Source organism: Podarcis filfolensis (assembly GCF_964270895.1).
Source record: "Podarcis filfolensis genome assembly, chromosome: 8".
In the NCBI taxonomy this organism is placed as follows: Eukaryota; Metazoa; Chordata; class Lepidosauria; order Squamata; family Lacertidae; genus Podarcis; species Podarcis filfolensis.
This window is the reverse complement of record NC_139611.1, coordinates 581,593-606,988: the sequence shown is the minus strand read 5'-3', so window position 1 is coordinate 606,988 and position 25,396 is coordinate 581,593. Positions and strand designations below refer to the sequence as shown.

Here is a 25,396-nt window from a genome sequence, read left to right as displayed (position 1 = left end):
TATATTTTTTCACTTGCAATTTCCTCTGCACACCTCACCTTTCCTCAGCATCTATGAATATGAAAGGCCTTGACTAGATCCCCCTCACTGCATTTTTATTCCTTCCATTCTTCAGACAATGCAAACGATTTCTCTCTCAGCTTTTTTGCCTCTGAGCCAAAGCAGCAATGACTGTTCTGTTAAGAGGAAGTTGACCTTCACTTCAAAGAGATTTATAAAAAGTTAGCCTGCCTTAAATTGGATTTCTGGACATGAATGTGGACAGGGCTTAAAAAATGAAGAAATCTGAGCTATTATGACCCCCTTCCCTAGCCACTACACTGGTTACATAATTTGTTCCGGAGGTCCGTTCTTAACCTGAAACTGTTCTTAACCTGAAGCACCACTTTAGCTAATGGGGCCTCCCGATGCTGCCGCGCCACCACCGCACGATTTCTGTTCTCATCCTGAAGCAAAGTTCTTAACCCGACGTACTATTTCTGGGTTAGCGGAGTCTGTAACCTGAAGCGTATGTAACCCAAGGTACCACTGTATCTGCTTGCTGGTTGTGGAGAAGGGGCAATATGAAGAAAGCCCCTGATGATTCTACCATGTTGTAGAAGGTGGTCCTTCCAGTGTCTGGGCCCCAAGCTGTTGGGGGCTTAATTGACGTAATCACCAGCACTTTGATTTGTGCCCGGAAACAGACCTCGGTCATTATTTTGTTGTTGTTGTTTAGTCGTGTCCAACTCTTCGTGACCCCATGGACCAGAGCATGCCAGGCACTCCTGTCATACACTGCCTCCCACAGTTTGGTCAGACTCATGTTCGTAGCTTCGAGAACACTGTCCAACCATCTTGTTCTCTGTCATCCCCTTCTCCTTGTGCCCTCAGTCTTTCCCAACATCAGGGTCTTTTCAAGGGAGTCTTCTCTTCTTATGTGGTGGCCAAAGTATTGGAGCCTCAGTGTAAGGAGTGTGTACAGGAGCCAGCCCTGTGACTGGTAGGGCCTTGCAGGTCTGGGGCCTTCCTGAGTTTGGGCTGGAAGGGCAAGGTGCGGCTGCACAAAGTGAGGCTTGACAGAAGACTCGTAGTACCTGGTGGCAAGGGCCGGGAGGGGTATATAAGACCAGCATTTCCCTCTGGCTCTTTACCACAGCAACACACTACCCACCTAGCTGTGCTTCGGCTTCCTGACTCTTGGACCCTTGGCTTCCTGACTCTTGGCTTCCTGACCCCTGGACTGCTGATTCCTGCTTCCTGAACTCTACCCTGGTCCCGACGTACCAAGCCAGGGTTCCGACTGCCTGTAATCCAGACCATGACAGTTTGCTGTGGCCAACCTACGTCCCGGCCGCGGTGCAAGATGGACGGAGCCCGGTCTACAGATCTCACCACGGTGCTGCAGAACCTTCACACGCAGGTAGCTATGCTCCAGGTGGAGGTTCGAGCAGCCCCAGCTGCAGCCCCAGCCTGATGTGACCCCATTCAGGGGGGAGCGTGGGGCCCTTTGGGGTTTCGTGAGCCAGTGCTGGCCACCTGCGCAGCAGTCTGCACAGCAGACTTTCCCACTCCACGGAGTCAGGTGTGCTTCATGGTTAGCCTGCTCTCAGGTCTGGCACTTTCCTGGGTCACTCCATATCTTGAGGCCAATGACCCCATGTTCAGGGAGCCCAGACCGCTAAGATGACCCTGTAGAACCTCCAGCAGGGCACTCGCCCGGTTACTGAGTACGCCACACAGTTTTGTCAGTAGGCTGCAGACACCCTGTGGAACGAAGCTGCCTGTTGGTTCCACTTCTGCCAGGGACTTCATCCACGCCTCAAGGACGGGTTGGCGCAGGTGACCCCCCCCCCAGCAGCCCTGACAGACTTTTTCACGCCTGTCCGAGAGGGATTCCGAGTGCTGCTTGAGGGGGCCCCAGGAGCCCAGTGCTGCGGTGGGGCTTGAGGAGGAGCCTATGCAAGTAGGTACCGCCCGCCGCTCTCTCCAGCCAGGATAAGGGTCGGAGGCGGGCCTTATGCTTGTACTGCGGAGAGGGATGCCATTTCACGGCAGGGTACCCGGCGAAGAGGTTCGCGTCAGGAAACAACAAGCCCCAGCTGTGCTAGGAGGGGCTCAGCCGGGGCCGAGTCACTGTGCACCCCATTTCCTGCTCCCTAGCCGCATTCTCCTTCCCCAGGGGGGCATGCTGGTCCTGGAGGCAGTGATTGACTCCGGAGCCTCTGGAGTCTTCATGGACATCAGTTTCGCCAAGAAGTACCAGGTGGTAAAAGCATCACCTGTTCCACTGGTGGGCCTGGACGGGACCCCCCTCACATTGGGACTCATTAACCATGAAACCTGTCTGCTGGCCATGTTGGTGGCACCCTGGCACCAGGAACTGTTAACATTTGAGCTGGTCCAGACCCCACATTTTCCGGTGGTCCTCGGGAGCCTCTGGTTGGTCCGGCATGACCCCGCCATTTCCTGGGCACAGCGAACGCTGTGTTTCTCATCATCTTCCTGCCACAACGTCTGTGCCCAGCCCCCCCCATGTTGCCTCCATCACAGCCAGAACCCGCGCAGTCCCACTGACCGGCCCCCAGTTCTTCCACTTTGCATGGGACCGCTCCAGACGGGGCAGGGCCACTGGATGCCAGCCTAATCCTGGAGCACTACCGGGATTTGGCGGATGTATTTGAGAAGAAAGGGGCTGAGGTGTTGCCACCCCATCGGACTTACGATTGCCCTATTGACTTGCAGCCAGGAGCAGATATTCCCTTTGGCCACATTTATGCCTTGTCGGCTCCTAAGCTAGGGGCCCTTTGAGAGGAGCTAGACGACAACCTTGCCAGGGGGTTCACTCCACGTCTGCTGCTGGGGCCGCCATCTTCTTCGTTAAAAAGAAGGGCAGTGGGCTACGTCCATGTATCTACTACTGAAAGCTGAACCAGGTTACCATCAAGAATTGCTACTCCTTGCCATTAATTCCTGAATTCCTGAATTCGTGAGGCTGAATTGTTCGAAAGGCTGGGATGAATGGAAAACAGTGTTCCGAACCCAGTATGGCCATTTTGAGTACCGAGTCATGCCCCTTGGACTGTGCAATGCACCAGCCACGTTCCAGCACTTTGTAAACAACGTTTTTTGTGACTTACTGGACCAGTTTGTGGTCGCGTACTTGGATGACATATTGATATTTTCAACGTCCCCAGAGGAGCATCGCCAGCATGTCCGTCTGCTCCTGCAGCACCTTAGGTAGCACCGGCTGTATGCCAAGCTGGAAAAGTGTGTGTTCCACCAGAAGCACATGGAGTTCCTGAGTTATATCATTTCCCCTGCTGGCCTCCAGAGGGACTCCCAAAAGGTGCAGACAGTGCTGGACTGCAGGCCCCCCCCGGAATGTAAAGGGGGTGCAACGGTTCATCGGGTTTGCCAACTTCCACCGCCACAGGGGTTTTTGCATGTGGTTGCCCCCATCTGCACCCTGGTCCGGAAGGACGCCATGTTCCAGTGGGCGCCAGCAGCGCAAGAGGCCTTCGAGCTCCTGAAGGAGGCTTATACCTCTGCCCCCATCCTGGCCCATCCTGGTTAGGGTAGGGTTAGGGTTAGGTTTTCACCAGGGCAAAGCTGATCCATGTGTGTTTGTCAAAGAGGAGGGGCAAAACAAACTGTATTGTTTATGTTTTGTTGATGATCTTCTGATGTTTTGGAAGAATCAGGCTTTGTACCAAAGCACCCTAGCTCAGCTGAAGCAGCACTTTGACATGAAGGATCTTGGTGAGGTATCCAACTATCTTTCTCTGCAGGTGGAGAGGGACCAAGCAGGTAATTTTCTGGTACACCAAACACAGAAAATTGCTGATGTATTAACCAGGTTGAATTTGGTTGATGCAAACCCAGCAGACACACCGATGGTGACAGGTTACCAGGTAGATAGTACTGCTGAAGTGTTTTCTGACACTACGCTGTACAGATGCATTCTAGGCAAGATGAATTTCATTGCTAGATGCTCAAGACCTGACATATCTGTAAGCACTAACCTGCTTAGCAGACATGCCAACAATCCTACTGTTCAGGATTGGAAAGCTCTGAAGTGCATAGCCCGCTATTTGAAAGGGACTTTGCACTACAGGCTGAGGTTCACCAGTCAGAAGACTGGAGGTCTTGAAATCTTTGCAGATGCTAGTTTTGGAAGTGACACCACGGATGGTACAAGCACTTCTGGAGTATGCTACATGTACAACCACTGTCTGTTTGACTGGCTGTGCAAAAAGCAGACGACAGTAAGCCTAAGTTCCTGTGAAGCAGAACTCAGTGCTCTGTCATTTTCATTCATGGATTGTGAATGGTTGATGCAACTGTTTAAGGACATCAGAGTTTCTGTGAAATGTCCTATACAAGTGTATCAAGACAATAGATCCTGTTTGGCTTTGCTGAACTCAGAGAGTTGCAAGCAAAGAACCAAGTACTTGCAGATTAAGCTACATCGTGCAAGAGAGTGTATTCAGAAAGGACTCATTCAGGTGTCCTACATGGCAGGAAATGAAATTCCCGCTGATCTGTTGTCTAAGGTTGTTAACAGAGAACAACTTAAGGTTTATGTACAGAGGTTGCAATTGGGTTGAACCACAGGTACTACAGGTTACACGGGAAGGGGGAGGATGTTAGGATATTTCCGTTCCACCTTAAAAAGGGATCAGGTTGTTGTGTCACAGCCTGCATATTTCCTGTTCACAGGAAGTTTATGTTTTGTCTATTGCTTTTGTTTCTCTCTCTGTGCCTGAGACATCGAAGCAGGCAGTCATGTTTTTTCTTTGTTCTGATCAACGCTGAATAAAGTTGTAAATAATACTCTCCTGAGTGCATCTTTCGCTGTGCGAACTCTGCTGATAGAGCGTGCACGAGCTCTGGAATGTGGCAAGCTATTTCTTGAGGCTCGTGTCGCTAATTGACTGATACTGCGTTTCTACGAGAGATCGATGGATCGTCCGGCATCGACGTGGGGGCATGATGGCCTTTGTCCCCCTGGCAGTATCCCAACACTTTGTTTTTTTTATGTTGAGCTTCAGACCATAATTTGTGCTCTCCTCTTTCACCCTCATTAAAAGGTTCTTTAATTCCTCCTCACTTTCTGCCATCAAGGTTGTGTCATCTGCATATCTGAGGTTGTTGTTATTTCTTCTGGCAATCTTAATTCCGGCTTGGGATTCATCCAGTCCAGCCTTTTACATGATGTGTTCTGCATATAAGTTAAATAAGCAGGGAGACAATATACAGCCTTGTCGTACTTTCCCAATTTTGAACCAATCAGTTATTCTATATCCAGTTCTAACTGTTGCTTCTTGTCCCACATAGAGATTTCTCAGGAGACAGATGAGGTGATCAGGCTATATGCTTTTAAATGTGCTTGTGAAAGGTGGTGATGGGCATTATTGGTTTGTTTTGTTTTCGTTCTTCTTTTCATTATGTATTTTATGTTTTGATCTTCTGCTTTTATGCTGTGAACCACCCTGAGAGCTATGGATGATTCAGTTGTAGGTTCAGAAGAAGCAACCCATATGATCAGGGGGCTGCAGCAGCTCTTACATGAGGAAAGGCTTTTTAGTTTGGAGGGGAAGCAAACAGCGGGTGGTGGGAGTGGATATGATTGAAAGTTACCAAAAATGATTTATGGTGTGGAGAGAAGTGTTTTTAATTTATCTGACATAATGCTGGAGTCTGGGGTCATCTAATGAAATGGACAGTGGATCCAAGACCAGAAAAAGGAAGGACTTCTTCACCCAGCACATATGATTTATGAACTTGGCTCCCCCATGAAAACGCCATCAAAAATGAGTCCATCAGTGAGCACGAGGCATGATGGCTCTATGTTACTTCCAGGTTCAGAAGCAGCATGCCTTTGAGTTGCCAGTGGCTGGCAAGCACAAATGGGGAGGGTGCTCTGGTGCTCAGATCCTGCTTTGGGGCTTGCCCCGGGCATCTGGTCAGACACTATAAGAACAGGGGGGTGTTGAATTAGACGGGCCTTTGATCTGGTCCAGAATGCTCTTCTTACATTTAAGTTTCTGTGTCCCAACTTCACTTCATTGGTGCCACTCCTAGGAGTTGAGGAGTTTGCAATATACATCTAGAAATGCACTGAATAGCCTAATTCTGTTTCATTCTAATTTTGCTGCTGCTCAGTCTTAGGTTTTCCATCCTGTTTTGTGCAGATGTTTTGGAGGAATGCATGAAAAATCTCTATTTAAATTACACATTTTGCATGTATTTGTTATTTTAAATGTACATTTTCAATGTTTTTCAATGAACTACAGTTTTAAACCTAAAATACATATTTTCAGGCACAAAGACTGCATCACAAAATCTGGATAAGTATATAATCCAATTTGGAGTCACATTCTGATTTATTTTGGAGTGTTGGAGCAAGCTGGTCTGTTGCAAAAAGCAAATTCCTCCTCTATTCCCAATCCCATCACAGGTTTTATATTGCTGAGAAGATAAGAAGATGCATGACTGTTGCATTCAACAAAAACCATGAATGTGACATGACACCGAGTTCCAGCCTCCCAGAATAGAGAGAGAGAGAGAACAGATAAAAGCCAATGGCATTAAAGCAATATTCTTGAGACTCATACTGCTAGGGAACTGGCATTTGCCTGAACCTGAAAAGATGTCCAAATAGGCCCTAGACCTCCATCCCCTTCCAGTGCCTCTGGGATAATGCTATGTGAACATAAGAGCCTTTGGGTTAGGTCAATGGCCCATCTAGTCCAGAATCCTAGTTTCACAGTGGCCAACCAGATGCCTGTGGGAAGCTGGCGACCCAGATCCAAGCAAAAGAGCACTCTCCCTTTCAGGAGCCCAGGCTGCCGTCTTGATAACACAGCACGCAAGTTGAAATTAGCTAGAAGATTTATTGCATTTCTGGGTTTGTTTCCTGTCTAATACCTTTTCCATACATCTAAGAGGAGGTTAAGGGGTGATATGATAGCCATGTTCAAATATATAAAAGGATGTCACATAGAGGAGGGAGAAAGGTTGTTTTCTGCTGCTCCAGAGAAGCAGACACGGAGCAATGGATCCAAACTACAAGAAAGAAGAACTTCCTGACAGTAAGAGCTGTTCGACAGTGGAATTTGCTGCCAAGGAGTGTGGTGGAGTCTCCTTCTTTGGAGGTCTTTAAGCAGAGGCAACCATATGTCAGGAGTGCTCTGATGGTGTTTCCTGCTTGGCAGGGGGTTGGACTCGATGGCCCTCTATGATTCTATGATTCTATGATTCTACTCTTTGGGCTCAGGGGATTAATTGCTGCCTCTTCCGGTGAGGAAATGCTACCCCCTCCTGCTTTCTGAAGCTGCCTGTGCTTCTTGAGCAAGCTGACTTCTCTCCACTCTCTGCTAACGCCTTATCTATTGCTTGTCTTCCAGTAGGGATGCGTACACACTCAAAATTCAGGAGCCATTTTATCCCTCTATTACTGCCTCCAGCAGTGGCACTTGAAAGGGGGTACAGAAGAGAAGTGGCACCCTAGAATCATAGAATCATAGAATCATAGAATCATAGAGTTGGAAGAGACCACAAGGGCCATCGAGTCCAACCCCCTGCCAAGCAGGAAACACCATCAGAGCACTCCTGACATATGGTTGTCAAGCCTCTGCTTAAAGACCTCCAAAGAAGGAGACTCCACCACACTCCTTGGCAGCAAATTCCACTGTCGAACAGCTCTTACTGTCAGGAAGTTCTTCCTAATGTTTAGGTGGAATCTTCTTTCTTGTAGTTTGGATCCATTGCTCCGTGTCCGCTTCTCTGGAGCAGCAGAAAACAACCTTTCTCCCTCCTCTATGTGACATCCTTTTATATATTTGAACATGGCTATCATATCACCCCTTAACCTCCTCTTCTCCAGGCTAAACATGCCCAGCTCCCTTAGCCGTTCCTCATAAGGCATCGTTTCCAGGCCTTTGACCATTTTGGTTGCCCTCCTCTGGACACGTTCCAGTTTGTCAATGTCCTTCTTGAACTGTGGTGCCCAGAACTGGACACAGTACTCCAGGTGAGGTCTGACCAGAGCAGAATACAGTGGCACTATTACTTCCCTTGATCTAGATGCTATACTCCTATTGATGCAGCCCAGAATTGCAGTGGTGCTGGGCTGGAGATGTGGCAGTGGTGCTGGGCTGGAGATGTGGCAGTGGTGCTGGGCTGGAGAATGGCAGTGGTGCTGGGCTGGAGATGTGGTAGCAGCAAGACCTGGGGATCCCCTGCGTTGCCTCACCCCTGCTCCATCCCTGTCCCAGAACATGGCTTCTGTGAGGCTGTGGCTGCCACTTCATATGCACACCCTCATATGCTGCCCTGTTCCCCCGCCCCTGGATTTGAAGACACATTTCTCTGAAGAGTCTTTGGATGGGTCTTTCCTGGATAGGTCTGAAGAGCTTTTTGGTTCACAGCACAGCCTAAGATAGATTCTGGAACTGAAAGAATTAGAAGGAGACTGTTATAATATGCACTTGAGCTCATGCTGGCCCACCCATGAGGCAAGGTAGGGGGCAGCACATTTGGCTTCCAAAGACTAGGAACATGTGAATGTTCCTTCCTTTGTTTCTGATATAGCTCTCCACTCCCCACCTTGTTCCTGATGTAGAGCTTCACTCCCTCCACTTCCCTTCTTTCCAGGTTGGGGGTAGGCAAAATTTTGTGGTTTTCTTCAGGTACCAAAATGTCTTGAGTCGGTCCTGCTTGAGCTCATGTTTGGTCTGGGCAAAATCACAACACATTTTCAAGCTTGTTTGTGTTCCCCTCCCAGTCCCATATTCCTAAATAGGTATACTTGATGAACTTTTGAGTTTTTTTAAAAAAAACTTAGGTGGCTTTCTGCTTGTGGAATGCTCTTCCCAGGAAAGCTTGCCTAGTGTCTTTACTACATATCTTAAGGTGTCAGGTAAAAACATTTCACTTTTCCTAGGCCTTTGGCTAATTAAAAAAATCTGTAGCATTTTAAACTGTATTTGTGGATTATTGTATTTTTTTTTTTTTTACTATGTTATGGAAACCCAGATGGGCGGGGTATAAATTATTATTATTATTATGTCTTTTTATGTTTCAAACACCTCTGTGATCTTCAGATGAGGGTCCGTATAGAAATTTAATAAATAATAATAATAATAAAGTAGTACATTAATTTTTAAAAATTGGCATAAACTAAGTGCTCCACCTGACCTTTTGTACTGGGAATGTCAAAGAGAATTATTTTCACTAATCATGGATGCCTCCAAGCATCTTGGAAAAAATGGGAACAGTGTTAACAATATTACTAAAATGTCTGATTTACAGCTCCTCCTTGACCACTTGGTTTTGATGACTCATACAAGGTTTGGTGAATGGATTTCTCATGATTTCAACATCCTGAATAAGAAATAAAAATATTAGACCCTAGCTGACCTTAACTGTCTTGGAGAATGGGAAAATACATTATTATCCCCAAATTAATAATCAGTTAACATCAGAAGACGGGTGAACATGCTGTTGCTGCACACCCCAATCTCTGAGCACTGCAAGATTTCCAGTGGTTCCAGGAACTTTACTCAGAGTTGGTGCTTCCTTTTGGGAATGAGGCACAGCAGAGACTGTGGTGTCTTTATGATATATGGTTTATTTACACATATATACAACCTGATCCTACAATGGAGGGGTTCACAACATAATCACTCCAAGAGGGTCTTGCTTCCCCCACAGCAGTAGATTCAAAACAGAATCAACCATCATGCTCTGATGGCTCTAGCCTTTACCCAACTGTAACCTTTTCCCTTCAACTCTAAAAGCTCACCTCAAACTCTGCCTTTGTCTTCTAACTAACTCTGAGTTGAGGGAGGGGCTCATCCCATTTGCCATGTACCACAGAGCCCCATCTCTTTCTTCATAGCACGTCACCTTTTGTTCTCCTAATGGCCCATGACCCCAGGTGATTTTCTCATCACAAAACTGGCCTGGCTTATATTTTAACATTTGCTGAATCCAAAGGTTCAGTATCTGGCACCCAGATATTCACAACAGGGGAGTCTGAAATTCAGTACACAGGGGAGTCTGGGACTCACACACGCATAACAATACAATAGATTAGTGAAAACTAGAATATATTTTATTAATCATTGATTTAAACATGAGTTGATGTTTAACATAATTGCTATAGTGCAATAGTCACAATTTAAAGACATGGTCCATCTTCATCTATATAAAAGCAACAATTTGCACACATGACACTGGAAACATTTCGGAATTCAAACTGATTGAATTTCAAACATTTGTAATTTTTGCTTTTGAAAGTTTATTTTGGGGGATGAATTTAAAAATAATGTAGAGTGCAGTCCTTCCCCTGCATGTTTGTAGTCCTCTGCACACAAACCCCTTTGCACAGGCATACCCACAGACATTCACAGAACCATGTGGTGGAGCTGATGCTTTATGTGCACAAGACCCCAGATTCAGTCCCTCATATAGTCAGTTGAAAAGACCACAAGTGGGAGGGGCCCTCACTGAGACACTGAATAACTGCTGCTAGTCAGGCTAACCTGGAGTCCTTTAGGTGTTGAACCACAACTCCCATCACCCCTGTCGATTGGGCATGGTGGCTGGGACTGAAATTGGCTTTTCCCTGCAGACAAAGCAGAGTGAGACACAGGGGCAAGGAGAGGCCATGCCACTTGTGGAGAGGGCTGTTTGTGCTGAACGCAGGACTCGTAAGCAGCCTGGTTTCCATGGGGACCAGCAGTCAGTGGACGGCAAGAGTCATGTGCCACTCCCACAATAGGGTCAGGCAGGCTGCAGAAAAGTTGGAGGAATCTTCTTCCTTGGTAATAGCTGGCAGAAAGAGACCCAAGCCCTTGTGCCCTGACCCACTTTCTGAGGGGAGGGGGAGGGGCAGGCAGTAGAAACCATGCTGAAGGTGACTCATGCAAGGCCAAGCCTACTGTTAAGAGAGGAATGATTCAGTCACCTCAGGCAACTGTTGCAGAGCAATATTTAAAGGCAGTGCATTGTCAGTTAATAATACTAATGCTATATTTTAACTGAATTCAGTTCTTTAATGAAAAATCTCAGGTGCCAAAATTTCTGGGGTTGGTCTTTCATTGGAGCATTCCAATGGAAACAGAAAGGGGAGAAAAAATTGCTAATGTTCACTTATTTGTCCTGTGTCCAGTGAATACGAATGGCATTTGCTGCTGCTTTGCTTTCAGTCCACAAATAAGATACTGTATATTTTTTATTTTGCCTTGCATTTCCTTTGCATTGTAGTATATGCGGTGGAATGTGGCTTATGTAATGTCTGTAATTAATTATGTAATTCTCCCACGGTGGATAACAAGATGATGGAACATGAACTGCAGTGGAGCAGAGACGCTGCAGGGCAGAAGGGAGACTTTGCTTCTTCACACATAACTCCAGCCGCGTGATGACTGAGAAACTATCCTTCTGTGAGGCAGAGCACCGTGCATGTCATGTTCAAGGGTCACTATCTGGAATGGCACATTCTCCTGCATAGCACACCTCTATGTGCCAGGAGCCCCTTGGATTCACCACAGCAGCCAAGTGGAGCCCTCAGAACCGTGAAGAGTGCTAAGGGGTCTTTGTGGATAGAGAGTCTTCTCAGGGTACCAGGTCTTGAGGAGTGCATTTTGTTAGCAAGGCTGGGATTGACTACCACTGTAGTTCAGGCATTAGTAACTTCACATTAGAGTTACCATACATCTGAGGAAACCTGGTCATGTCCTCTTCTGGGGGGCCAACATGCCCATCTGGGTGGATTTTTACATTTTAAAGGAAATGTCCAGGTTTTTAGGGGGTTGGGGGCTTGGGCTCAGGTGGCCTGGGCTTCGGTTCGGGCAGCTCAGGCTGCTTGACATGCTGTGGCTGCTGCCAGCCCAAACCGGGAGCCCCTTTCCCCGACTCGGGTTGGCAGTGGCTCGGGCTGTCATTTTTGCTCAACAAGTGTGCTGCCAAATACAGCAGTTCTTTCCAAGGATATCAGGACAAAAGGAATGAGGTGGTGGAAGGGGAACCAAAACAGTTTTATTAACAAATAAACAGCAGGCATGCAAAGCATAAACTAAAACATACCCAACAGGGGCTACCCAATCTCCCCTTCAGCTGCCCGGAGCTCCAGGAAAAAGACCCCGACCGTCGCTCTCCCAGCATCAGGTCCTTTGACCTGGGCAGAAGCTCCCCGGGCCCCTCCCACATATGGCTTTTATAGCCTGCCTTGAAGTGCACCTGGCATTACTCATGATTAGCCCAGGACCCTGAGATGGAATTAATACAGAGCGGCTGAGAGTCTCCCACTACCTGCAGCCAGGCATCCAGCCAGCACTTGCAGCACAGAAGAACCCAAGAAACTATTAGTATATAAAACCCTCCACTGCTTGCCTCAGTCTACTTGCCTCAGTCTACTTGCCTCATATGTGCCCACTTGATTGCTTTAATCCAAGATCATCCACTCTCTTCTAGGGATGCTTCTTTTGCAATTTTCCTCATCCTTCTAGGGGAGGAGAGCAGGAGAGTGGGCAGCAATCCTGCCACCCTCCTCAGCCGCAGTGCACCTCTCGCCTGGCCGCAGCTACTCTGGAGCAGGAGGAGAGTGGGCAGCAGCTTCCCTGCTCCTCTCCTCCTCTGGACTGTGGTGCATGGGACCTGGGGCCGGACCCCGCGCACCACCGCTGTGGTGATAGTTCTTCCCCTTCTCATTTTATCCTTACAACAAGCCTAAGAGACAGAGACTGGCCCAAGCTCACCCAGTGAGCATCATGGCTCCCACATCCCAGGCCAGCACCCTGAGCCCATGGCACCACTGCTAAGAGCTTCTGGGATTTAGCTTTGATTTCTCCAAATTCGGCTCCACTACACAGAAAAAAAGAGTGGGGGATGCTATTCCTTAACTCACCCCCCAGATTTTTAAATTTGCTGTCAAGCACAGTGTTCTCTCAGCTTCCCCAATATACCTTTACAAGGGCCACTAAAATCGAATGTCTTCATTGTCTGCTTTTATAACCTTGCATTTCTAGGCAGACAATGTTTTCCTCCATTGCATTCATCTTCATTCGCCTTTAAAGTAAAAATCCCACATAATCAAAATATATTCCTGAGAGATGTTCAAGTTACTCTCCCCAGTTAGATTTCTGTAAAACTTAAGGAAATTTTGTTAAGCACCAAAGCAATAAAGCACATCTGCCCCATTTTTTCTAAAAGATTATTATTTTGGGGGGTAATTTGAATTGCTGCAGCATTTATTAATAGCCACAAGTTTATTCTATGAGCTTTATGCTTCATGCAGAGAACTGACTAATATATGAAAAAGAGGTCTGTAGTGCAATAATAACTCTAGCAGATGAATAATTATAAAAGCTAATTGGGATTTAAAGGCACTTTAATTTAATACTTCTGTGCTGCTAGAAAGAGGCTGGAATAGTTCCATCATGATGAGATTTAAAGTTCTCATCTTTCTTTTTTGTTGAAAGGGGGAAATAGTTATCTTGATTTGTTTAAGTATTTTGATCACATTTTGAAAATCACTGAATCTGTAATGGATTTCAGGGGCATATATATTATAGTGATGGAATGACTTTTGCACCCAAAAGAAAACATTTGTTCTCTCACTGTTAGTTGTTTAGATGCTCTCCTGTGGTTTTTGGGAGGGCATCCCAGCCCAGGGGCCACCAGGTAGAGTGGGTCTCCCCCTCCAACCTCAGAGAAGATGTTCACAGATTATGTTCATGTCCAGCATCACCAACTACACCACCTGCCCTACACCAATCTGCCATCTGTGGTCCAACAGTGGCACCATCAAGAAGAAAGCATTCATTGGATCCTTCCATTCACCAGACACACACACCAAGAATGGGGGGAAAGTGCATCAGCGTTGGCGTGCCAATTGTTCTTCCCATTGCAACCAGTGGGAGGGAAAAACTGAGACAGAAAGCACCAGAGAAAAGAAGAATAGACAAAATAATGAACCCCACAGAAGGAACAATATAGAGAACAGCCTTGTGTTGAGCCAGACCATTCGTTCATACAGCTCACTATTTTCCACACTGGCAGTGGCTCTCCAGGGTGTCCTCTGGGGACTGTGCCTGGGACCTTCTGCTCTACACAGAGCTGCTCTGGCCCTTCTGTCCTGCTGGTGCAAAACCAGCAGAGCACAGAATTTGTTTTTTGCTTGCCTTTATGCCTCACCTTTTTCTTCAAGGATCTCAGGCTGGCTCCTCATTTAATCCTTTGAGGGAGGTTGGGCTGAGAGGCAGTGACTGACCCAAGGCCACCCAGTGAACTTCATGACTGAGGAAGGATTGGAACCCTGGTCACCCACGTCCTAATTCAACCCTCTAGGAATTGGGCAGTTCACCTACCTGAGATTCTATTTCTCCAAATATATTTGTGTGTAATTTTTGCAAATTAATTTTCCCCTATATATGCATTTTTGCATGTTATTTTCACTAATATAGACATTTTTGTAGACACTTTACCCCAGCATATGCATTTTTTTTACAGGTTACTTGGCTGGAAAAATTGGAAGAAGTGTGAATTTTGAAGGATAGCCGTGTTTCTGTTTTCATATTGTTTTGTAAAGTGCATTCATCTTTAAATGCCTACTTGCACCAGGCACCAGCCATTTTGCTCACGTGTTGGTTCCTGGCCCCTGTGCGGGTCGGCAGTGTGTGCCTAAGCCTGCTCTGCCCTGGTAGCATCCCACCCTCTTTCCGCCCCCATTCCTCCCTCTTCTGGGTCCAAAAGGATGTGCATTGGCAGTCACGTGTCAATTGGATGTGCCTAAAATGTACTCATTTCTCCCCCAGTCTCAGGCTGCATTCAGTCTTCACATGCACATGGGGAAAGGGAAAAACAACAACAAAGAAACAGTCTTTGTGATTGTGTTGTGCCTGTGGTTGCATCAAGTCTCTTTTTTGGTGTGGTGCAGGAGCTGAATGACATGGCCCCCAAACAATCTTGATAACTATATGTACAATGACACCAAGACCTACATGCAATCCTACATTTGACCTCATTGAGGTTGCTCTTTTGTTTACTCCTCTTTTTTGCAGTGTTTTGTTAAAGTGCAATGGGAAGATACAAACAAGCAGGAAACATTGAAATGGTCCAGCAAGCTGTTTATGCCATAACACTGGAGTTAATTTGAGAATTTAAAAGGAAATTTTGCAGAGGGGGGTTGGTGGTCACATGGCTAAAAGTCCTGCAGGCAAGGAACCTGAATGGAAAGGGCATTTTGAAGATGTTGGACCCCCATCTCCAGGTAATTTGAACATTTAATATGGCAGTTCTCCCCCTCCCCAGGGGAGTGAAGCATTTCACAAAAACAGTGTGTGGGCTTTGCCACAGCATGGCCACTAAGCTTATCATTTGGTTAGGTTTGTGAAATGTGTACCTCACTTCCCACTAAGTAAGTCCCAAAGCAATTTAGAACAAAAAATGTAAATGTTACAATAAAACCACAGAAACATGATTGAAAGCGGATTTAACTATGCAATAATATATATATTATGGTGCTGCCCCAAAACTCTGGAAAACAAACAGCTCTCAATAACCAAAATGATGACATGGTTGGCTCCATAAAAAAGGGGCTACTACAGATAAGGCCTGTTCTTTGGCCCACCTCTTTCCAGAGAGCCCTCAAATTTTGTGCTTTCATTCCTGTTGCAAATGAGTAAGAAGCTTCTTCCTCCCCCTTTCTTTTGCAGCCTGAAGAACCAGTAGGAGGTCATCCAAGACAGTGACATTTTACCACCACAGTTTCTTCTCCAAAGAAGAGCTATGTTGACTATGACTAGGAGGCTTTCTGGGACAATGAGCACTTCCTGTGTGGCATCATTAATGTGTAGCTAATCTTTGCTTTGGACAATGAATGGATTTTAATTTTATTTTTATTTTGTGGTGCATAAAAAGATTCAGATGGATTTTTTTACCCTTGGAGATAAGTCTATATATATTCAACATGAAATCAAGAGAGTATGTTTAAAAATGTAAAATATATCTTCAGAGACCATTGGAATAAAATATTTTTTTCTTTTTTCATATTTATTCTTAGATTTCTTCAGAGAGTATAAGATCCTATTAAATAGTCCATGATTGTGATGTAAGTAACGAGTCTTCAGCAAGAAATAAACATGATGTCTTCACCACATTCTGCATACTTCTTGTCATCTGCACCGAGAGGGGGAGAAAAAAATGGCTCTTGGCCTTTGGAATGTAGACTGGAGACAGGTAGAAAAGATTTGGAAGTAGATGGAGAGAAGCATCACTTCCTGTAGTACATACTGGAGTCATGCCCCTTGGTGTCCTTCTAGAAGTTGTTGGACTTCAACTTCCATCAGTCCCAGGCAGTATGACGAACCATCATCAGGTATGATGGAAAATTCAATCCAACAACATCGGGAAAACCACAGCTTTGCCATCCCTATCAGCCCTCTGCTCCCCCCAAAACACTGTGACTTCTGGTCAAACAGGATATTGAAGGTGTTGGAAACACTGCAAAAACCTACTTACACTTTTTCCATAGAAAACAGAAATAGGAGTAGATATGGCTGAGGTTTGCTTATTTGCTCCATGAATGGGAATCTAATCTGTCCATACAGTCGTTCTCTGCTTCTGTTGTTGCTTTCAGCCCACAAACAATATACGCAGTAACTGATTATGCACACTGCTTTGTGTTTCCTTTGCATTGAGTTTAATGGAGTGGAATGATTTAATGACAATATAACTTAACTACATGATTAAGTAAGTTATGTGATTTTGCCACAGCAGCAGTGAGATGAAGAACTAAGTTTCTGGCAAAAGACAAACTGCAGCAGAACGGAAACACTGCTGCATGTGACAAATACAGTGCAAAACAGAAAACAATGCATTCTTACATCTAAGCAGTGGTGAACCTGGGATGTGTGTACACTATATGAGCAATGCCCCCATTTCTCAAACCTTCAAACCTTTTTTAAAGGTATTTATTACCTTTCTCCAGGGAGTGCACTTACAGGCTCCTCCAGAATTTTGCACAGCAATGGAAACAACCACCACATAACAATTGCTAGCAGTTAGGGATGCAAGATGCATAGCCAGCCCCTGAGAAATGTCAATAGACTTATTGAAACTCTCTTGGCTTCTTTTGAGCTTCTCAGATGTTTCACCTAAGTAGTGACAAGAGACTTATTTGCCACATGAGGCAACATTGTGCTACTCTCCATATAGCCAGCTGTTTCCAGAACAGACTCAGAACTTACTAGAGCCAGTGAGATCTGGATTTATTGTTGAAACAATACCACTCTGGACTCTGGACCCTGGACTCTGGTCTAGATTCTGGCAAAAGCAGAACTCTCCACATCTCTATCTTCAAGCAATGCAATATGAAATACTGTAAATGTTCTGGAATTTTGCATAATTTATAAATGCAGACATATATTCCAATTTGCTTGATTCTCCTGTAATCATTAACTGAGTTGTGGTTACAAAGGAAGGAGACAAGGTCACAGGAACCCAAAAAGCCATGGAATTTTTTTAAAAAATGTTTTATATTGAACATTTTGACAGAGCAATCCTAATTATAGAAAGCTGTCATAACTGATGCCAGTTTAAGTTGTCTGTTTGGGAGGAATTTGACACACCACCATTTTTGCTAACTTCTTCCACTGGGTTGCTAGGTCACATGTAAATTCTGCCAGCTGAACAAGGGACACAGGCAGGAAAGCCCAAGAGGCCAAGATCCACCAAATCCAAGCTCATCTTGGCAGATCTTAGGTTTGAATTGGGCTGTAAAATGAACATGTTTTACATACATACATACAGAGATAGAGATATATCAACAAGCAGAAATGATTGCCACAATTGCATAACAATTACAATTTATCTAAATACCTGAAATATTGGATCTCCAGATGCAACTGTTCAACTTATGTATTTTCATTGCTCTTGGGAGTTCTTGTGACTTTGTATATTGCTTTTCTTACTCTTAGGGACCTGCTTTGTTTTAGTTGCCTTTCTAATAAGGCAGCTGCTTTCCATGAAACAAGGGGATGCCCAGAATTTCACTGTAATATCCCAGTGCTGATTCATCCTTGCAGGCATAACAGGCTTCTGAAAGTGAGAGCAATTGTGTGCAGGGTTTTTTTTAAAAGCACTTAACCTAGGGGGAAATGCAAGAACATCTGTACTTCAAAAGCAGGTAACATTAAGCAGTGGAGTCTCCTCCATCCCAAGGATAAGGTGCCAGATTTTAAACAGTCCATTTAAAACTTTAAATGAGTACAGCACACTTTAAAAAGAAAACATTCTGGACACATGTTTTTAAACCCATTTAAGAACTTCTGGCAGCAAGGGAGACATAACATGAAAAATTAAAATCAGGATAGCTGCCAATGTTTCTACTTGTACAGTGATTGCCAATGCCATCCAAGGGAAGTGAACTTATTAGACCTGCTCAACTTTGCTGAATGCTTTGTTGGAGGCACCAAAGCAAAAGCAGTCAGGTTCTATCACAACATACAACAAACTCCCCTCATTGCCCAGAGCAATGAGTCAGAGTGAACCAAAAGCTTTTACACAGGTCCCCATACTGCTTTTCCTTCAATTAGCTGGAATCTGGTGGTTAATGCACTACTTAATCTCATCCTGAAGCTCATGCCCTGTTGCAGCAAGGATGGGAAACCCAAGGTCCTGGGTCTGTGGTTAGCGTTGGTCTGTACGCTCCACAGATGCTTTGCCTGCTGGAAGGCATCCTTGATAGAACTGTAAGAAAGTTTCTTGCCTGTCTGGATGAAGGAGGGGTGCGTGGGTGTGATTGTGGGTGCAAACTGAGCTTTTCATGGTTGGAAAAGAGCCTCCTATACAAAGGGGAAAGTAGCATCCACTTATTTTTACTTCTGGTCCTGCCCACCACCAACATGTAGCTTCTGGAAGGTTCCCCATGAGGGAATGTGGCCTCCTTAATTGTTTAAACCAGGTCCAGCATCAACCTATGTCATCTTTGGGCAGCTGCCAGGGTCTCAGAAAATAGCCATCTTTGACACACACACCTCTTTATTCTCTGGCATTATGCTCTGAGTGCTGAGTGGCTGAGACTGGGGGACCAGCAATTTTGATGTTCCTCCATGCCCCTGTGCAATGTGACTCCAGGGCACCATGAGAAATTGAAATCACTTGGTATCACTGTTACTGCCTGCCAGAGACGGTACTGCCAGGAAAATCCATAGCAACAGAGGGTTTATATATTGTATGGATTTTACTGTGTTCAATTAACGCAATGTTATTGCAAAACCCATTTAAAAATTGAGGGGGGAAATAGTCAATGCCATCAAAGCTTCCTGCAAAGAAATCAGGATGAATGCTCAATAAACAGACACTGTTCCTGGCAACTCTGAGACCACTGGTTGAGAATGTTTTAAACTGGTTTTAAAGCATGTTTTTAAATTGTTTTTGTTTGTGGTTTTTGTCATTTGTTATTGCTGTGCCTGTCACCTTGGGCTCTTTTGGCAGAAAGGGTGAGATACAAATAAAATTAATCTTAATGCCCTTCTCTAGCCAGGGAGGATGTGACCTCAAGAAAAACTTTCCCTTTCATAAACTAGAATAAGAGCTGTGTAAAGGTCACATTGTATAATATGGGAGAAGGGTCTTCAGTCCTGCTTCCCCCTTCTGTCTTGCCACCAGGCTCCCTTTCTCTGGCTCCCTTCCTATGAGCCTCTCGCTCAGTCACTATAGCTCAGTCACCCAAGGCTTCTATTTTCTATAAAGTGTTTTTGGAACCCTGCAGACAGACACATGACGGTCAAGTATAAGTGTCAGGGAATCAGGAGCAGGAGCACTGGGGAGAGAGGATTGGGAGAGCGAAGGGGAAGAATCCGAGGGCAGCGTAGGGGAGTATGACAGTGGCCCGAGAGATTCCATGAGCTTCTCCAGCGAATCAGAAGATTCCCAGAAGGGGGCGCCGATGGTCAGGGCAAGGGGGGTCCCAGGGGGGACGCACCAGAAACAAGGAGCCAGAGGGGAACCCCAAAGCAGCAGTGGAGGATCGGGACCAGTTTCCCCACCAGAGCGTAGTGGGGGGGAAGAGTCACATGTGTCAGGGGCAGTGTCTCCTCCAGAGAGGGAGTCAGGGCTGACCACGCCTCCAACGGAGGGGAGGTCAGTTGCAGCTAGCCCCCCCCCCGAAGGGGGAAGCAGTGACAGCAGCAGTGAAACGGTCAGGAGGAAAGCTGCTGGCTGGGCGCGCGCGCCAAGTTCAAATGTGCAGGCGCGCGGAACAGCAGGAGACCCGGATGGGGAACCAGCTCCTAAAGCCCGCCGGAGGGAGGGAGAAGGCTCAGGGGACTCAGCGGGAGAAGAGGCTAGAAAGGGCGGAACCCCGGCGGGCAGGCGGACCCAGAGGAGGAAGGAGCAGCGGAGAAGGTGGAGCAAGGCTAGAATCTTAAATTGGTGTCAAGGGGGAGGAGACTCAGACGGAGCATCAGCGGTCTGACACTTGAGACGTGGGGCTGCGCGCTGCGGCTCTGAAAGTGAAACTGAACTTCAATAAAGACTTTTATACTTAACAACGAAGCAGCGTTGGTCCTTTGTGAGCTGGGACCTAGGGTAGCTCTGACAATAAGCATTTTTAAAGCAAGACTCCAAAAGGGTATAATCCCAAATGATTACTGATTTATTTTTATTTCCCTGCTGGTAAGTTACTCTTCACACTGCAGGAGGCAGCTCAGAAATAGGATAATGGTTCTCCTGTATTGTAGTACATCCTGGAGCACATTTGTAAATGGACAAAGACGAGCACACAGTCATCAACAGTTTTTGCTTTATCTCTTTTTAATGGGTGAAGTGAAGCAGAATGAAATTGAGTTCAGGCTTGCGTAATGACACTTATGAAATTGCTTTGTATCAAGTCAGATTATTGGTGCATCTAGCACCAGGGCAGGAAACCTCAGGCCAGGGTCAAATGTGGCCCTTGGGACTTTTCCCCAGACCAGACCTTCTTCCCAGCTGCACCCCTTACCAGCCTTGCTTTGCACCCTCACTTGGGAAGACAGATGAACTAATGCCAGTGTACTGGAAGAAGCAAAGATCACCAGTGTTGAAACAATGATTCAACATCAACTTCGTTGGACTGGTCATGTGGTTGGGATGCCTGATTATCGTCTTCCAAAGCAACTACTCTATTCCCAACTTAACAATGGAAAGCATGATGCAGGGGGACAACAAAAGAGGTTTAAAGACAAATCTCAAGGCAAATGTCAAAAAATGTAGTATAAACACCAACAATTGGGAAACACTGGCCTGCGAGAGCTCCAATTGGAGAACAGTTTGTACCAAAGGTGTCATGGACTTTGAAGATGCTCAAACTCAGGACAAAGGGGAGAAACATGCTAAGAGGAAGGCACGCTTGGCAAACCCTCACCATAATCAACTCCCGTCTGGAACCTATGTCCCCACTGTGGAAGGATGTGCGGATCCAGAACTGACATCCACAGTCACATGTTCACACAGCAGCAGTATGTGGGATATAAGATGAACCTGCTCCAGTCACAGCTACTTTTTGCCTCCTGCAGTGTGGCATGCTGCCTAGGACCTTGCATGTTTGCAAGGAGCTCAGGGCACCTGGAAAAAGGCACTTTGTACCCAGGGAACATGCTCCACAAACACTGGGCACCTTGAGCGCTTCCAAAATGGAGAATGGGGAGTAAAGGAGGCCTCCCTACTAACCTGTCTTTCCCAAGCTTTCCCCACAAATAGAAACATGGCAGCAGCTGCACCTTGCACACCCAGAAACACCAGCAACCACCCACAAGGAGGAGGAGCCACAGAGCCTGAAAATAAGGTCAGTTCAGGAGAGAGGGTCCTAAATGGAAGGACCAACAACACTCCCATCCCTAATATAGTGGGCTGACGACAGCAATGAACCTCCCTGCCCCAAGGCTGCCCTGCAGCGTCCAGAAGAGCTACTCCTTTGTGAGGAGGGGTATGCTGAGGCCTCCCAGCAACACCTCCCAACCCTGCGTACTGCAAGAGTGACAAGCACTTTTCAGGGGCTCAGGCACCATGGCTGCCAGGGAGGCATGTGCAACCAGGAACCTTCATTGTCACCCCACTTTGCAAGTGCCATGCAGACATGGAGGAGGCAGTCGCTACAGGTCAGACAGCAGAGGATAGGATCAACTGCTACTCCCAGGACATTCATCAGGTGTGCCAACTCCAGGGGCCGAGGTGTTGAGGGCGCCTTTGTGCTGGTGCATCCCTTTGACAATTGCCAGAGGACCTTCCAGGAAGGTGCATTGGCAAACTCCATTGGGATGCAGCGGGGCGAAGCACATTGACAATCTCAAAGAAACATGCCAAAGCGCTTTGGCAGGCTTTGTGGAAAGGGAGGACACATCACCAGGGGGATGGCGGGCCTAGTTGGCCTGGGCATCATATGTTGCATGCATTACGTCATGCACGTGCAATGCCCCCCCCCCCCATGTTGGGTGCAACTCTGACACTCTGCTCTGTGATTTCGCTTTGCAGGATCTGGGCCACATTATAAGCCTAGGGAAATGAAAATGTCTCTGATGCCTACCTAAAAACCACCAGCAGGACAAACTAACTTGCAAGAGAGTTCTATAAATTGGGGCTGACGCTGCCAAGGCCCTGCTTTGTGTTCCCACCATCCACACCTTTCTTGGCGTCAGAAGACAGCAGCCTTGGGTGATCACCATAATCGTCAGTACTTCAAATATTCTGGTCCTAAGCCACATTGGAACAGCGCAGCCAGGTGCCCAGCTTTACAGAGGACAGCCCTTTATTTGAAGGTTCTTTTGGGGATAGCTGACATGGTGCCTTCCAGATGCTGCCATGACCATTGGCCATGCTGGTGAAGGTTGGTGGGAGATGGAGCCCATCAACATCTGAAGGGCACCATACTGGCCACTAGTGCTTTATTTGAACATCAGGTTTCATGATAGAGAACGAGAGAGAGAGAGAGAGAGAGAGAGAGAGAGAGAGAGGGAGAGGAGGGGCTTGAAGCTGCCCAGCAAAATTTAGCAGCTGGACAGTATGCAAGTCACCTAGTCACAATCTTCGCCAAATTTCGTACAGCTCTATGTCCTCTTATTGAGTGGCACATTTACTCCTTTTTTGTTACTCCTTCTGTGTAAGTAGAACAGAATGAGGTGTATCCACTGCTAGTCCTGCTTAGACACATTGAAATTAATAGACATGGCTAATCTAAGTTATTGTTTTCAATGGGTGCAACCAAATGACATCCAGTGTTACTATGACATTTCATGACATTGCCAGTGTGGCCTTTTATTGGATTTGTTTGCAGAAGTAGAGGGCAGTCACTGAAATGAGCCCTGGGACCTGAAAGGTGGCAAATCTCACCTGAACTGTCTGCATGTAATCTTTTTTTTTTAAAGGTAATGTGTGGAAACCCAGTGCAGTATGTGCTAGGAAATGTGGTTCTAGAAGAGGCATGCTTTTAAGGGAAAAAACAAAAACATCACAGAATATGCAGTGCAAAAGATTTGGACCAGATAGAAGCAGAATTGGGGTGCAGGATTCACTCTATAATCCTCTCCATCTCACATGCCCATTTGTAACAGTTGGGAAAGTGCCCTGTGCCATGAAAAGAATGTGTTCCTTGCTTCCAGTGATTTCATGGGCACTGGCCTAGAGATACCAGCAAGAGCTATATATGTATCATTGCTCTTATACTTTGAACCGCACTGTACATTTACACCATGATACTTTGAATATTCAAAGCATTATTGACCAATAGAGGAGCAGTTCTTAACCAGTAGCCTGCCTTTATCCCAGATTGCCACACACATGGATTTCTGAAAAATAAGTCATGTCAGACTAACCTGATCTCGTTTTTTGACAGAATTACAAGCCTGGTAGATGAAGGGAACGCAGTGGATGTAGCCTACCTTGATTTCAGCAAGGCATTTGACAAGGTGCCCCATGATATTCTTGTAAAGAAGCTGGTAAAATGCGGTCTTGACTATGCTACCACTCAGTGGATTTGTAACTGGCTGACTGACCGAACCCAAAGGGTGCTCATCAATGGTTCCTCTTCATCCTGGAGAAGAGTGACTAGTGGGGTGCCACAGGGTTCTGTCTTGGGCCCGGTCTTATTCAACATCTTTATCAACGACTTGGATGATGGACTCAAGGGCATCCTGATCAAATTTGCAGATGACACCAAACTGGGAGGGGTGGCTAACACCCCAGAGGACAGGATCACACTTCAAAACGACCTTGACAGATTAGAGAACTGGGCCAAAACAAACAAGATGAATTTTAACAGGGAGAAATGTAAAGTATTGCACTTGGGCAAAAAAAAATGAGAGGCACAAATACAAGATGGGTGACACCTGGCTTGAGAACAGTACATGTGAAAAGGATCTAGGAGTCTTGGTTGACCACAAACTTGACATGAGCCAACAGTGTGACGCGGCAGCTAAAAAAGCCAATGCAATTCTGGGCTGCATCAATAGGAGTATAGCATCTAGATCAAGGGAAGTAATAGTGCCACTGTATTCTGCTCTGGTCAGACTTTACCTGGAGTACTGTGTCCAGTTCTGGGCACCACAGTTCAAGAAGGACACTGACAAACTGGAATGTGTCCAGAGGAGGGCAACCAAAATGGTCAAAGGCCTGGAAACGATGCCTTATGAGGAACGGCTAAGGGAGCTGGGCATGTTTAGCCTGGAGAAGAGGAGGTTAAGGGGTGATATGATAGCCATGTTCAAATATATAAAAGGATGTCACATAGAGGAGGGAGAAAGGTTGTTTTCTGCTGCTCCAGAGAAGCGGACACGGAGCAATGGATCCAAACTACAAGAAAGAAGATTCCACCTAAACATTAGGAAGAACTTCCTGACAGTAAGAGCTGTTCGACAGTGGAATTTGCTGCCAAGGAGTGTGGTGGAGTCTCCTTCTTTGGAGGTCTTTAAGCAGAGGCTTGACAACCATATGTCAGGAGTGCTCTGATGGTGTTTCCTGCTTGGCAGGGGGTTGGACTCAATGGCCCTTGTGGTCTCTTCCAACTCTATGATTCTATGATTCTATGATGGGGAACAAAAACTGAGGGCTCATGCCCACTTCCCTTTTTTTTTATAAAATATTTATTAAGGTTTTACAAAAAACAGAGATTTACAGAATGAAAGGAAAATGAAAAAAAAGAAGAAATAAGGAAGAATACAAAAAATACAAAAGTACATAGAAAAAAAAAGAAACTTCAAAATACAAAAAAAATAGCTAGGAAAAACTTTAAAAACAGATCCATTTTTTGATATCTTAAGCTCATTTGCTTGTTTCCTTGACCTCCTCACACCTCCCTTTTATGTATTCCCGTTCACATAGTCAGTTCAGCAAATCCTTACCCTCTTTCATTTATCCTCACTCTATATCTTAA

General features: G+C 45.9%; 2 protein-coding genes and 1 long non-coding RNA gene across 4 annotated transcripts in view; all 3 read left to right on the top strand.

Moving 5' to 3' along the window:
- Positions 1-16,035, top strand: part of ZMAT4 (zinc finger matrin-type 4) — a 220,670-nt gene extending 204,635 nt beyond the window's left edge. For both annotated transcript variants that reach the window (XM_083629663.1, XM_083629665.1), the window contains one exon: positions 15,708-16,035. In XM_083629663.1, the coding sequence (XP_083485789.1) occupies positions 15,708-15,723 (16 nt within the window). In that variant the 3' untranslated portion in view covers positions 15,724-16,035. The remainder of the gene's footprint in view (positions 1-15,707) is intronic.
- Positions 1-25,396, top strand: part of LOC310769935 — a 416,479-nt gene that overhangs the window by 270,322 nt on the left and 120,761 nt on the right. The window lies entirely within an intron of this gene.
- LOC310767655 (uncharacterized protein) overlaps positions 1-25,396 on the top strand; it is a gene marked incomplete at its 3' end in the record, with an annotated part of 170,527 nt that overhangs the window by 24,820 nt on the left and 120,311 nt on the right. The window lies entirely within an intron of this gene.